We start from the raw sequence: 15,630 nt of genomic DNA, 5'->3' as shown, positions 1-15,630 counted from the left end.
GGACCAAAAGAAAGGTGGGTGAACTTAGTTCAAAATGTCTAGTTTGTTAAGCAATTCAAACAAGCACCTACCTCACACATAACCATACTGAATGCAATTAGCGTAACACCGTCAAAAGTTAGATCCTCACAAAGAATTGATTGTTTTTTTCATTTTTAACATTTATATAGACACTGAATATGTTAAGTAGTTTAATCATATGTTTATTCCAATGATAGTATTTAAATTATCTGTACCCAAATATGGTCGTGTGTTTCCTCTTTTCCCACACACTGGGTTAGTGATGAAGGAAGCCCTCAGTGTGAGTCATCAACCACAACATTCCAAGCATATTTGACAACATAGAATGGGCAAGGCAGGAAAAAGGAGAGCCAGACAGCCAAGGTCAAAGGTCAACATTGGACAGTCAATAAATAAGTATGAGTTTGAGATACAAAGTAAGTGACTTTTTACGACCATCTTAGAATTCAAAGCAAATATATAACCCTATGAGGCATTCATTGTATTCAATTTTTTTTTTTTTAAATTGGTCATCTGTAACATTTTATTTCTTTTCAATTATTTTTTTTTTTGCATTTTTCGGCAGAAATTTTCACCCCTCATAGACAAAATTTACTATTTTGAAATTAATCACTTAAGTGATGAATTTATGCCAAGAAATATAACTATAGTTTTCTATGATCACAGCTGCTAGTGCAATTAAATGGCAACCATAGTAACACAGTCACCTTCAAGTGTTATTTTCATAACATGATGAGAGAAAGTGCTTGTAATATTGCAATATTTATAATATATTTATAATATTTTACACCGTGTCATTTAAAAGACAGGTGTTAGTGAGTCCACATGGTTAAGGGGGTTGCAGATTATCATGGAAGGGTGGGGGGTGGTGGTAATTATCAATGGAAGCATGTCACACTATTCATACATGTATCTTTGTTAAAAAGAGAGGAGGAGATGGAGGGGGAAAGAAGGAGGGGTAGAGTGAGAAGCAATAAGAGAAGGAGGGAGGGAGAGAGGTAAATGCAACAGCTAAGCTGCAAGCACTATAACTTCTATGTTCCATCATGTTTGGGGTAAACAAGTAATAGATGGCTTTAAAAACAAACTTCTATTAAATCAATACGTAAACCAGCTTGCATGACACATCTCAAATATCACAGCACTGCAGCAGCACGCCACATCCCAAACAACGTTACGTCACGTCACACCACGGCAACAGCACGACACTACCCAAGCAATGTCACAACATCCCGCAACAAATGACACAACACATCTCCCATTTCATACGAACATGACAAAATAAGAGAAAAAATATTTGGTTGAACTCACCTCGACATTTTCCTTTGGAGTAGCTTTTGGCAGATTTCTTCTAAATGACGGAACCTCAACTTGGTCCTGTGCATCTTCACTTTTGCCAAAACTGGCAAATCTAGTTGTGTCAAGCCTGCGAGTGCCTGGCACTGCATGAGGCTTGCTGTCTTCTTCTTGAAACTTGCTGAACTTTGAGGTGGACAATTTCTTGGCAGGTAGCATGGCTTTTGTTGTATCTACAAACACAATACAATTCTTTTGATGTTCAATATGCAAATATATGCAAATGTTATTCCCCAATTTTAACACAATATAATGATCGTAACAATGTTAAAACCATTATCTGACCACCATTAAATATTAAAACAATATTCCATATGTAATTTATGGATTGCTGCACAATTATGCATTGTTTTAGACAATTTAACTTTAAATTATTTAAGTTATTAAATATTTTAAATTATTAAATTATGTTAAAAAATATTATTTAATAAGAGAAAATAAAATTTCAGGACTTACATGAACTTGCACATATAAATAGGATACAGAAATGTTAAAATACATGACAACATAATACAGGTACATAACACATGTTAGGGTACATGAGAACAATACAGGTACACAACAGGTACAGGACATGACAGCATAGTACAGGTACATAGCATAGTATAGTACATGACAACATAAAACAGGTACATAAGACAGGGTACAGTACATGATAACATAAAACAGGTACATAACATAGTACATTAAAAACATAATATAGGTACATAACACAGGGTACAGTACATGACAACATAAAACAGGTACATAACATGGCATAGTAAAAACATAACATAGGGTAGAGTACATACCGGTAACATAAAACATGTACATAACATGCTACAGTAAAAACATAATACAGGTACATAACACAGGGTAGAGTACATGACAACATAATAGAGGTACATAACTTGGTACAGTACATGATAACATAATACAGGTACACAACATAGTACAGTACATGGCAACATAATGCTGGTACATACCATAACACAGGGTACAGTACATGGCACAAGAAAACAACATAGAAACATACACAAAACATTATTATATTTATAGGCGCATATCAGTTAAGAATCAAATCTAGCATGCAATGGGAGAGCAATGCATTATGGGATTACTAAATGAAAGCTTATAAAATTTTGTCTGTTTTCAACATGACGAGCATTCATATATATCCATATAAGAGATGGACTAATTTACATATACTAATATTGGTTGTAAATAGTCGCATGTACTTTGTTACTCTTTCAATAGTTGGAAAGTTAAAGATAATTCATGATACACATTATCAAGATTTACTTTGTTATCATAAGAAAGCATTGCACGAGAGGAATGTACTGTATAAGTAAACAAATTAAGGCTTTTGTTGTGGTCGTTTTACTGCTAAAACAGGAATGTACAATCGTAAAGGTAGTTGACAACCATTGAAATGTACATCAGAATTCTGAAACTTTTTATTGTACACTATTTTTTACATAATTGTGTTTTTTGAGCAATTGACCTTTGATTTTGAAATCATAACAAAATGTAACATTGTTTACAATGATCACAATTAATTTTTATTTTAGAATCATACAAAAGTAGCCTTGTTACTTTTATAATGTCAAAGATTTTTATGTCTGCCTTCCATTAAATCTGGTTGACCCTCTGAATTCAATTTTTTAATACTTTTACTTAATTTGTCAATAATTTCTTTTTTTATTTTTGACAAAGCGGACATAATTATGTCTTGATTAGATTTTGTGAAAATCTGGAGAAAAAAAATGTTTTTTCTTGCATGAAAGGTATTAAAAAGTAAAAAAGAATGAAAAAAAGAATGACTTGCAGACTATTTTATGCAAATTATTAAATTAATATGCAAGATGGATTTGAATACTTAATTACGCATGAAATCTATGTACGAAAACAAAGTGTAGTAGTAAAAATCAGGAAACAGAATCTTATGAATAGGACAGACAAACTTGAAACCATCTACTTTTGCATAAATTTGATTAATTTCACTACACGTAATTTATGTTTTGAGTTTTAAGTTTCTGAATTTGTCAGGAAAACAATGAGATCTATTCTTATTTTATAGCAAATTACACTTATTAGCAAAATTAAAACCTAGTGAATAATTAATGTGTTTACGGTAATTCATTTGCATAACAATGGAATCATAAGTATTTGTATATTCCAAGAGCATGAAGGTTAGAATAACTGCGATGAGCACTTACAAGCAGAGGGATATTCCAATGTGATATACAGTGTCATTACAAGACTAAAGCACTTAGCATTCTTGTTATCATTTCACAGTGAAAATATATGCCTCCACAATGTCCAGCTGATAAACACATTGGTGTCAAACATTGCTAAATAAGACCAATAAACCTTTTCTGATTTTCAAATGTAACAGATACAGAGGAAGCACTAAATGCATCTCTTGTGCGTGACCCTCATAAAAAGACTTATTACAAGAATTGAATGAAACAGTGCATAAACCTACGTAAAAGCGCTTATGTGACCTCACATATGAACACGTATCTAAGTATGGTGTGAAACCTACATACCAATGTCTGTGTGACCTCACATATGAACACATATCTAAGTATGGCATGAAACCTACATAACAGTGCCTTATGACCTCACATATGAACACATATCTAAGTATGGTGTGAAACCTACATACCAGTGTCTATGTGACCTACATATGAACACATAACTTAGTATGGTGTGAAACCTATATACCAGTGCATATGTGACCTCACATATGGGGTGAAACCTACATAACAGTGCCTTATGACCTCGCATATGAACACATAACTTAGTATGGTGTGAAACCTACATACTAGTTCTGATGTGACCTCACATATGAACACATGACTTAGTATGGTGTGAAACCTATATACCAGTGTCTATGTGACCTCACATATGAACACATGACTTAGTATGCAGTGAAACCTACATAACAGTGCCTTATGACCTCACATATGAACACACAACTTAGTATGGTGTGAAACCTGTATACCAGTTCTGACGTGACCTCACATATGAACACATGACTTAGTATGGTGTGAAACCTATATACCAGTGTCTATGTGACCTCACATAAGAACACATGATTTAGTATGGTGTGAAACTTACATACCAATGTATATGTGACCTCACATACGAACACAAAACTTAGTATGGTGTGAAACCTACATAACATTGATTTATGACCTCACATATGAACACATATCTAAGTATGGCATGAAACCTACATAACAGTGCCTTATGACCTCACATATGAACACATATCTAAGTATGGTGTGAAACCTACATACCAGTGTCTATGTGACCTACATATGAACACATAACTTAGTATGGTGTGAAACCTATATACCAGTGCCTTATGACCTCACATATGAACACATGACTTAGTATGGTGTGAAACCTACATAACAGTGATTTATGACCTCACATATGAACACATATCTAAGTATGGCATGAAACCTACATAACAGTGCCTTATGACCTCACATATGAACACATATCTAAGTATGGTGTGAAACCTACATACCAGTGTCTATGTGACCTACATATGAACACATAACTTAGTATGGTGTGAAATCTATATACCAGTTCTGATGTTACCTCACATATGAACACATAACTTAGTATGGTATGAAACATACATACCAATGTCTATGTGACCTCACATATGAACACATAACTTAGTATGGTGTGAAACCTACATACCAGTGCTGGTGTGACCTCACATATGAACACATATCTACCTATGGTGTGAAACCTACATACCAGTGTCTATGTGACACAACATATGAACACATGACTTAGTATGCAGTGAAACCTACATAACAGTGCCTTATGACCTCACATATGAACACACAACTTAGTATGGTGTGAAACCTATATACCAGTTCTGATGTGACCTCACATATGAACACATGACTTAGTATGGTGTGAAACCTACATACCAGTGCCTATGAGACCTCACATATGAACACATACCTAAGTATTGTTTGAAACATGTATACCAATGTCCATGTGACCTCACATATGAACACATGACTTAGTATGGTGTGAAACCTATATACCAGTTCTGATGTTACCTCACATATGAACACATGACTTAGTATGGTGTGAAACCTACATACCAGTGCCTATGAGACCTCACATATGAACACATACCTAAGTATTGTTTGAAACATGTATACCAATGTCCATGTGACCTCACATATGAACACATGACTTAGTATGGTGTGAAATCTATATACCAGTTCTGATGTTACCTCACATATGAACACATATCTACCTATGGTGTGAAACCTACATACCAGTGTCTATGTGACACAACATATGAACACATGACTTAGTATGGTGTGAAACCTATATACCAGTGCATATGTGACCTCACACATGGTGTGAAACCTACATAACAGTGACTTATGACCTCACATATGAACACATATCTAAGTATGGTGTGAAACCTACATACCAGTGTCTATGTGATCTACATATGAACACGTAACTTAGTATGGTGTGAAACCTATATACCAGTGCATATGTGACCTCACATATGGCGTGAAACCTACATAACAGTGCCTTATGACCTCACATATGAACACATAACTTAGTATGGTGTGAAACCTACATACCAGTTCTGATGTGACGTCACATATGAACACATAACTTAGTATGGAGTGAAACCAATATACCAGTGTCTATGTGACCTCACATATGAACACATGACTTAGTATGCAGTGAAACCTACATAACAGTGCCTTATGACCTCACATATGAACACACAACTTAGTATGGTGTGAAACCTATATACCAGTTCTGATGTGACGTCACATATGAACACATAACTTAGTATGGAGTGAAACCAATATACCAGTATCTATGTGACCTCACATATGAACACATGACTTAGTATGGTGTGAAACCTATATACCAGTGTCTATGTGACCTCACATATGAACACATGACTTAGTATGCAGTGAAACCTACATAACAGTGCCTTATGACCTCACATATGAACACACAACTTAGTATGGTGTGAAACCTACATACCAGTGCCTATGAGACCTCACATATGAACACATACCTAAGTATTGTTTGAAACATGTATACCAATGTCCATGTGACCTCACATATGAACACATGACTTAGTATGGTGTGAAATCTATATACCAGTTCTGATGTTACCTCACATATGAACACATAACTTAGTATGGTATGAAACCTACATACCAATGTCTATGTGACCTCACATATGAACACATAATTTAGTATGGTGTGAAACCTACATACCAGTGCTGATGTGACCTCACATATGAACACATATCTACCTATGGTGTGAAACCTACATACCAGTGTCTATGTGATACAACATATGAACACATGACTTAGTATGGTGTGAAACCTACATACCAGTGCCTATGAGACCTCACATATGAACACATACCTAAGTATTGTTTGAAACATATATACCAATGTCCATGTGACCTCACATATGAACACATGACTTAGTATGGTGTGAAATCTATATACCAGTTCTGATGTTACCTCACATATGAACACATAACTTAGTATGGTATGAAACCTACATACCAATGTCTATGTGACCTCACATATGAACACATAACTTAGTATGGTGTGAAACCTACATACCAATGTCTATGTGACCTCACATATGAACACATAACTTAGTATGGTGTGAAACCTACATAAAAGTGCTGATGTGACCTCACATATGAACACATATCCACCTATGGTGTGAAACCTACATACCAGTGTCTATGTGACACAACATATGAACACATGACTTAGTATGCAGTGAAACCTACATAACAGTGCCTTATGACCTCACATATGAACACACAACTTAGTATGGTGTGAAACCTACATACCAGTGCTGATGTGACCTCACATATGAACACATAACTTAGTATGGTGTGAAACCTACATACCAGTGTCTATGTGATACAACATATGAACACATATCTACCTATGGTGTGAAACCTACATACCAGTGTCTATGTGACACAACATATGAACACACAACTTAGTATGGTGTGAAACCTATATACCAGTGCATATGTGACCTCACATATGGTGTGAAACTTACATAACAGTGACTTATGACCTCACATATGAACACATATCTAAGTATGGTATGAAACCTACATACCAATGTCTATGTGACCTCACATATGAACACATATCTAAGTATGGTGTGAAACCTACATACCAGTGTCTATGCGAACTCACATATGAACACATATCTAAGTATGGTGTGAAACCTACATACCAGTGCTGATGTGACCTCACATATGAACACATAACTTAGTATGGTGTGAAACCTATATACCAGTGACTGATGTAGATATGTGCAAGTATTCAGAGAGGCAAACATTAAGCCAGAAATTCAGCAAACCAACATCCCAAACACGCTCCGTAGTAACACAGCAGCAGTATGGAAGAGCCAGCATGTCAAATATGCAGTAAAAATGCCAGTGCAAATCACGATATTCCAAGCCGGGACAGGTATACTCATGCTCAAAATATAGTCAGCAAAACCATAAGTATTGTAAAAAAATATATATAGTGATGAAAACAATTATTTCATAAAATGGATACTGTATTTGTTGCTGAAGACGTTAAATACTATCCATGATTTGGTTTATTATGTAGCAGGGCAGCTTTGTTAATAATACAGGGTACACATGGTCAAACCAAAAATGGTTGTCTGGTGGCCATTTATTTGAATGAAAATGTGATATGTAGATATACACAGTGATAATCTTAGGAATTGAAATGAACCTTCAGTAGATGGCAAGTGTTTTTTTTGCAACCCCACCTCTAATCCTAACTGTAGCCCTCATCCAAAGCCCCCAAATTCAATAGTATTTGCCGTCTATAGATAACTAGAGGTGTCCATAGGAGGGGCATGATGTACAATTAAATTGGGGAGTGCTGGAGGGTAGGGATAGGGTTAGTGTTAGGATTGGGGGTGGGGGTGCAAAAGAACTCTTACCACATAAAAAAAAAATAATACAAGCGAGTAAAGGAAATCCATAGTAACACATGCCTATAACGATGACAGCACAGTGAGTTCACCATGCAAAAACATGCAATAACACAGCTAATGATGATGAATAGACAGCGGGGAACACAGAATTAAGCAAACAAGCAACACAGATATTAGCCAGCAAGCAACATAGAAATTCCATGTACAGTTGTTAGTACCTTGTTTACGAGTCTGCTGAAGATAAAGTGCTGTTAGTTTGGCAGTAGATGCAGGTAACTTGTAAGATTTGTATATATCTATGTATACAACCAAATGTCAGTGATATTATTAATCACAGAGCAATACATAGTGAGGGAAAGTATGGTTTACTACAAATTAACCATCTATATACGTTTCAGACTGTACAATGTTGTCTGGATGAATCAGTATTCACATAAAAAAAATATCATTCAGATGATCCAAAAAAGATAGAAATAAGGAAAAAATAAGGATATATAATTTTGGTGTGAAAGCTGGAAGTGAAAGTGTCAACTCATACAGGATGTTAAACATTAATACAAACAAGTGAAACATGATAAAATCATGAGTAGTAATCAGAAAAAGGCAGACAAACCATGTGTACAAACAAATGGATTCCTGATTGGATGGTTATCTGATTGAAGAAGCATTCTGCAAGTTAGATCGACTCACCCAAGGAGAGTACAGAATCCCCCAGACTCTTACCAGCAAAGGTGGTGTCTATTCACATAATATGCAAATTAAACAGGTGTATGTTAACTACATGCAAATTAGATATGTAAATGACTTACACCTGGAATTCAGCTCATTATGTACCCTGCCCACCTGTATGTAGTTGTGATGTACCATTATAGGTCAGTTTAATTAATTCTATTTATAATTAGATTACATAACATGCAAATAATCTTTCTGGTTTTAGAAATAAATTAGAATCATTACAGGATACCAATTATCAACTAAAACTGAGGGACATAAAATAACAATAGAAGATAAAATTCCATTTTAATTTATTATAATCATTTGTATAAATTGCTATATGGAAAATGGCGAAGTTATCAAAAAGAATAAACAATATGAACAACCTGAGTCTCACACTCTATATCATGGTCACTACCGTACTTATACAAAAGTTGTTCATGTAGTTGTACTAATATCAAGACTACAGAAATAGTTGTCTCTCAAAATGAGATAGGGTTACATTGCCCACATTTAGCCTAAATGATGCGCCTCAAATGTCATAAATCTAACCATAATTTGATCTAACCCGTAACAAACATAACAATCTCCAGACACACACAACAAACCAGTCAATAATAGGCAATGTTGCTGTCAGTAATATTTAGTTGTAAGTAAAATTTTGAAACAGAACAAACCTTTATGAATACACTGTGTTACAACACTATTCAAAAGTTTTATCAAATATTTATTAATTATTAATACCTTATCACATATAAAATTATTATATATTTAAAAAGACTAGCTAATCTTCGTTGATTGCATTATTATCAATAATATGTAACTCAAAATATTGGGCAGTCATAGATTTTAGATTTTGTAAAGTCAATAGCAATTTTTGAAATCTCATTTTTAGTCATATCTCAATAATTATGCATGAAAGACACCTCTATCTTTAATTCGGTCAAGATTATGTAGATATTCATAATACGTATAAGTTTAAACAAGGTCTGATAATCCATACTCAAGTTCCCATAATTACAATAAAAATAAACGTTAACGACAACACACAATTTACCACTACAATTTTTCTTTTAGGTTTGTCTCTGGAAAGATCATGAAACAAATTCCTTGGCAAACATTAGCACTTTGTTTTGAGAAAAGCATTTATCTGCGTAGGTGACCATATGTTACAAGTACGTGGACAGCTGGATATAATATTATGAATCTAGAAGTATTTTCTGTACCGCAATAATCCATACATGCACAAGAAACTAAATGTCATTGAAAGGAAGTTAACTTTAACTTCTGTTGCAAGGAAATGGAATTCAAAGAAAATTACGGAAACTAAAAGCAAACCAAAGGTCGTAGGTGACATTTCAGAAAAACTCAACTATGCGTGTAGTGTATTTTTAGTTTAAGCCATACCAATGGTATTCATGTCAGTTGTCCACAACTGTAAAAGGGTTAATTATTCACTAGGTTTTAATTTTGCTTACTTCGCTGACTGGAAAATTTGCTAAATTAAAACCCAGTGAATATGTAGAATTTAGCATAGAACACATTATCTAAATGATAAAACTGTGAATTTAAAATCCACTGAATATGCCTGAAATAATCAGCGAAATTTAAACCCAGCGAAAATTAGTCATTTTACAGTATACATACGTCCATGAGTTTAGTGGTAAAACCAGGACAGACAAAATCTTCATCCCATGACCTCATGGGTGTACAGTAAAATACAGTATAATAAATGTCAAGAAAATTTGTACTGTGCCTAGAAATATGTTTTTCAAGAGTCAACTTCAGTCTGTACAGGACATAAAAATATTTGGTCTTTTATGAGAAGTTCACTTTGATTTGAGTTGGCAAATAAAGTACAACTATTTTGGGCCATTTCTAGTGTGTATGTGTGAAATGCATTTTCAGTGTTCACACTTAAACATAAATAAACACACACAGACATAAAATATCAGTGTTTTCACCAGACATGAGACATGAAACACTTGCCTCATAGTTTAATTTTTGTCCCAGGTTTTTTTTTACTCTCATGAGACAAATTGTGTCACATAAATGCAAGAAAATACAAGTGACAATTCATAGGTGTAGAATAAAATTCAAACATAATAAACAATTGAGTACACTGTCTCCGCTATAAGGGGAACAAAACTTAAATTCCACATGGATGGGTAATTGTCTCGTAATTTCTATAAATTGATGAAACAATTCCATCCCAAGTATTAAATAGCACACAAAGGAATAGAAGATTATTAGGGTGTGCCCTCAGATACCATGAAATAATGTCAAATATTATGTTTCCCATAAAAACAAATCAAAAGGCAGCTTCATAGAAAGAACATCTGCTTTCTAAAGATATGGAGGAGGAGGGGGGGGGGAGATTGAAATTATGACAAAGGTATTGGACATATTTGAAATTAACTTATTAGCAATCCCGCGATTGAAATAGTTTTGCTGTGATTCATTGGGTTTACATTAGGGGTGAACAAATCAATTTGGAAAAATATGGCGATCACTTGACCATGCAGCATCAATTTGGGGAGCTCCAGGCAGCTCCAGTGGTCCTGCTGTTTATTGTGCTGTTTCGTTGTTTCGGTAATTATTTGGTTATATGATGCAGATACTACTGAATTTACTGTTCATATGCAATTGCTGCGTTGCATGTGACATCAATGAACCCCCACCACCCTCACCACCACCCCACCCCCAACCCAAATGCTTTGTCATCACATGCAAATGTTTTAGTTCATCATCCAAGGTGGCCATCAAATCAAATAATGGTAACATCACGTCCTTCAAACAGTGACTGAAGACAGTGAACAGATAGAAAACAAAATGATGTAATCGCAGAGGAAAGTTTATGGAGCAAAATCTAGTTTGGTATCAAAAATAATTTATCCAGAAAGGAAAAGTTTGATCACCAGATTCCTTGGTTCTGTCAATGAAAAACTGTTGCACTCAAACATTGTTGATGTTGTCAACTCCAATCAGCTAACTAACTTACCGGTAAAAACAAATTTTTGATATTCAAATGATAAAATGTGAAAGAGATGATTGTATCAACCAAGCGTTGTTACCAACACCATCTTGACCCTTTCACGAAGCGGAGGTGAAGTAAATGACCTAATTTACGGTTTTACCTGGAGGAGAATAAACTTCAAATTCATGTGCATAGATTTCACATGTAGCGATTTTTGAGCGATAAATTACGAAAGCGACTTCATGAAAGTCAAAATAAAACAGAAATTTTGTTAAAATGATACTTACAAAACAACTTACAGTAACTTAATTAAAATTTATTGAATTCCATGGTAATGCAAAATATTTTTTAAACCCAAATTTGACATCTAGACACGAAATGCAAACTATAACGCATTCTCTGAATAATATTATGGTTTGAATAATTTCACACGGAGGCCAAAACACGAAATGAAGTCACCATGTCAAGTCAAACACAACTCGAGGTTTGCAAACATGCAGTTTGTTTGAAGGATTCCATTGTCTACTGAAACATATATTCAAGACTTAACCTTCAGTATTCTGAAGACACCCAATGTTAAGGGATTCCAAAAAATTTATACTGAAACTGTGAAGAAAATATACCAGTATATTTTGAAGAGAGCCAATTTATGGAGGTGGACCAAAAACAAAATATTGTCACAAAACCAACTCATTAAATAGAGCTTTCTCAGCATACCTGTATTGGTAAATATCAATAACTGGCTCTCCAAATATACATATACATGTACCACGAAAAATCTAAAAAGATTATTAAGCAAATTAGATTATTATTATTTGCTGGTTAGCAATGAATAGCTAGTAGCTGGTGCTGGTTACCAGAGAATAGTTGTTATTAGGTCATTCAAGTTGCTAGTTAGAACCACATAGTTGGTAGTTGGTAAGTGAAAACATTCAACATATATTATTAGTGTACAAACAATACAGCATATTCCAAAATAATTTCAAATTAGATTTTTGCTGCCATGGCTATGCAACTGTTTGTGTTCATGAACTTAGAGGGTACGAGAATTAATAACATTGAGTATTGTACGCAGACTTGAAATCACTTTTGTAATCCTAAAGCAACATAACATGGTGACGGCCATTCAAAACAAGCCTTGTATTCACCGAGCAAGACTGTGAACAGAAGCAACCACAAAACATCTAATAAACAGTGGAAATAAATGCCGAAATAATAAATATTTGAACCACAAATGTGACTGGCAAGTGAATGTATAAACAAATCTTTGTTTTTCGTCAAAAACTTCAAATTGATTCTCAACAATGAAGCTTTGTATTTTATAGTATTGCGTACACCACCAATACAAGCCTTGTATTGTAATTTAACCAGTGGTTGCCATAGCAACATCAGCCGTTACTGGTGCTCAATGAAAAGACTTGGATATAAATACACCACCAATCCCATATATCAACACCATCCCCAAATATGTATATCCCCACCGACATGATATGTATATACTACCAACCCTATTAAGTACCGGTAGCAACAGAAATGCATGTAAAATAACACAATCGTTTCAAGATGCATAAGTTAACAAGTTTGCAACTGCTCTGGTATTTAAGGCAAACACATAAATCATCATATTGGTTTGAAACTGATCTGTACATGCAGGGCATTATGCTTTTTTGGCCAAATTTATTGGTTATAAATGAGGTTTTCCAGTGACAAGCGAATGTTTATTTATATTTCAGTAGCTAATTGTTTTGTTCAAAATAAACTCAAGAGTGGTGAAGCCATGTTACAATATACCCAAAGGAAACCTTTCATTGACTTTATAAAAATCAAACAATAGATCAGTGTTAAAATAATGATAATATTCTGGAAAAAAAACCACTTTGTTAATACACAGCATTGGAAAAATATAATATAATATACTCACCTTGGCTTCGGTATTTGATGAAAACAGGTCCATCTCAGGATACACATTTATGCTGAACAGAAAACCATCACACACAAAAAAGGTAGTGCAAGTAGGTACAACAAAAGGAAAAAAAATGTCTTTCCCTAACTAAAAATGGTGACCATTAAACAGAACCTGTCAGGTTAATAAGGTTAACATTGAGGGTATGCACTCATTTATGTACTTATTTGGTCAAGTCAATGTAAAAGTACATACAAATGTAGGTCTGGCAGGATAGGGGTGAAAGAGAAAATTGAATAGTAATCATAATTAATATACCTTATTAACCAAACAGATCCTGTTTTGAAAAAAAGGTAATGTCAGCACTTAGCATTGCATACACTTTATACAAACAACAAAAACTAAGTGCGATATAGGGTGCAGTGGATCTTAAAAATGTTGGTAACAATAATGCATTGCAAATACCATCAAATGATGAAGGGCCCTCACGGTCCTCACCTCTGTCGCTTCTACTGGATGAACTGTCGCTGCCATCGTCCTCGTGCCTTGTTGTCGTGACTGTTTTGGTTACTGTGACAACACCATCCTCTGTCTCCATCTCAGTAGTTTCCTGTACAACGACTTCTACACCATCATCTTCATCACCTCGATCAGGGCTAGTCGTCTCCTGTTCGAGTTCCTCATCATATTGTTCCATACTAGTTGTCTCCTGCACAAGTTCTTCGTTGTCTGACATGACCAATCACCTGAGAAATAAAGCGACAATTTAAAATTTTGTAATCAAGCATCCAGTATTTATCTACTTTTCTATATTGCCTATTCATGCAGTTATTCTTGCGTAAATACTGTCCACGCATGACTACATCAAACGCACAATCAAACATCATAGACACTGGGTATTAAATCGGCCAACAAAAACATAATTGTTTTGCAATTGCATCACTTAAGCTATATGTACTTTTCTCGGCAAGATAAGTAAGCTGATATTTTTACTGTTTATGACCGCAAAGTTCCTCCCAATAGAAATATACATTATTTATATTTTGTATTATAATTGAGAACGTTTGGGATGACAAAATTTTTAAAAAATGAGTAATCTGTCTTAAGAACCAAAGTAAAATATATTCACAAAAATGGTTAGAGGTTGTTGCTTTTATTAGCCTATGTGCTTACGTAAATGACAGAGGTATGTCAAAGGTTAATCTGTCAGAGGTTAAACTACGTCATACTCTAACTACTCAGTTTACAAACCGCACAACTATTGATTTATATGCACGTCTACTGTAGATGCGTTTCAGATGGAGCAAATGTTGTATATTTTTGAATAAGTGAAATTCCCAGTTTCTGTAAATACAGACATTTAGGGAAATCCTACACATCCAGGATGTAAGGCAGTCTACTGATCAGACTATATTTTAAACTCCAGCAAGGTCTAGAGATGAAATACCTGAGTGGAAATCGATATGGTTGAGGGGGAGGGGGGGGGGGGTTAATAACCTTGAAGATCACACTTTTTAATAAGATGTCTTGTAGTAAGTATGGCATATTACCGGTAGTGGATTCTAGTGATTGGCTAGTAAATGAACGTAGAATCAGTCATTTATGCTCCCATCAATCTGTTATGTGAAAATTCAACAAATATTGGAGGAACATTTTTGG

The 15,630-nt window shown here is 34.6% G+C and overlaps 1 protein-coding gene across 7 annotated transcripts in view; it reads right to left on the bottom strand.

The window, feature by feature from the left end:
- LOC100376509 (uncharacterized) overlaps positions 1–15,630 on the bottom strand; it is a 34,732-nt gene that overhangs the window by 13,845 nt on the left and 5,257 nt on the right. Inside the window, exons 2-3 of one of the 7 annotated variants that reach the window (XM_085501253.1) lie at positions 14,437–14,717; positions 1,333–1,550 (exon numbers count right to left, since the gene is read on the bottom strand). In XM_085501253.1, coding sequence (XP_085357379.1) covers positions 1,333–1,550; positions 14,437–14,707 — 489 coding nt within the window. In that variant the 5' untranslated portion in view covers positions 14,708–14,717. Of the gene's footprint in view, positions 1–71; positions 169–1,332; positions 1,551–8,990; positions 9,148–14,436; positions 14,718–15,630 lie in introns of those variants that run through there. The other 6 variants (XM_085501254.1, XM_002732646.4, XM_085501255.1 and 3 more) reach the window with 6 other exon arrangements.

Source organism: Saccoglossus kowalevskii, chromosome 7 (genome assembly GCF_978046115.1).
Source record: "Saccoglossus kowalevskii chromosome 7, keSacKowa6.1, whole genome shotgun sequence".
In the NCBI taxonomy this organism is placed as follows: domain Eukaryota; kingdom Metazoa; phylum Hemichordata; class Enteropneusta; family Harrimaniidae; genus Saccoglossus; species Saccoglossus kowalevskii.
This window is presented reverse-complemented; position numbering and strand designations above follow the sequence as displayed.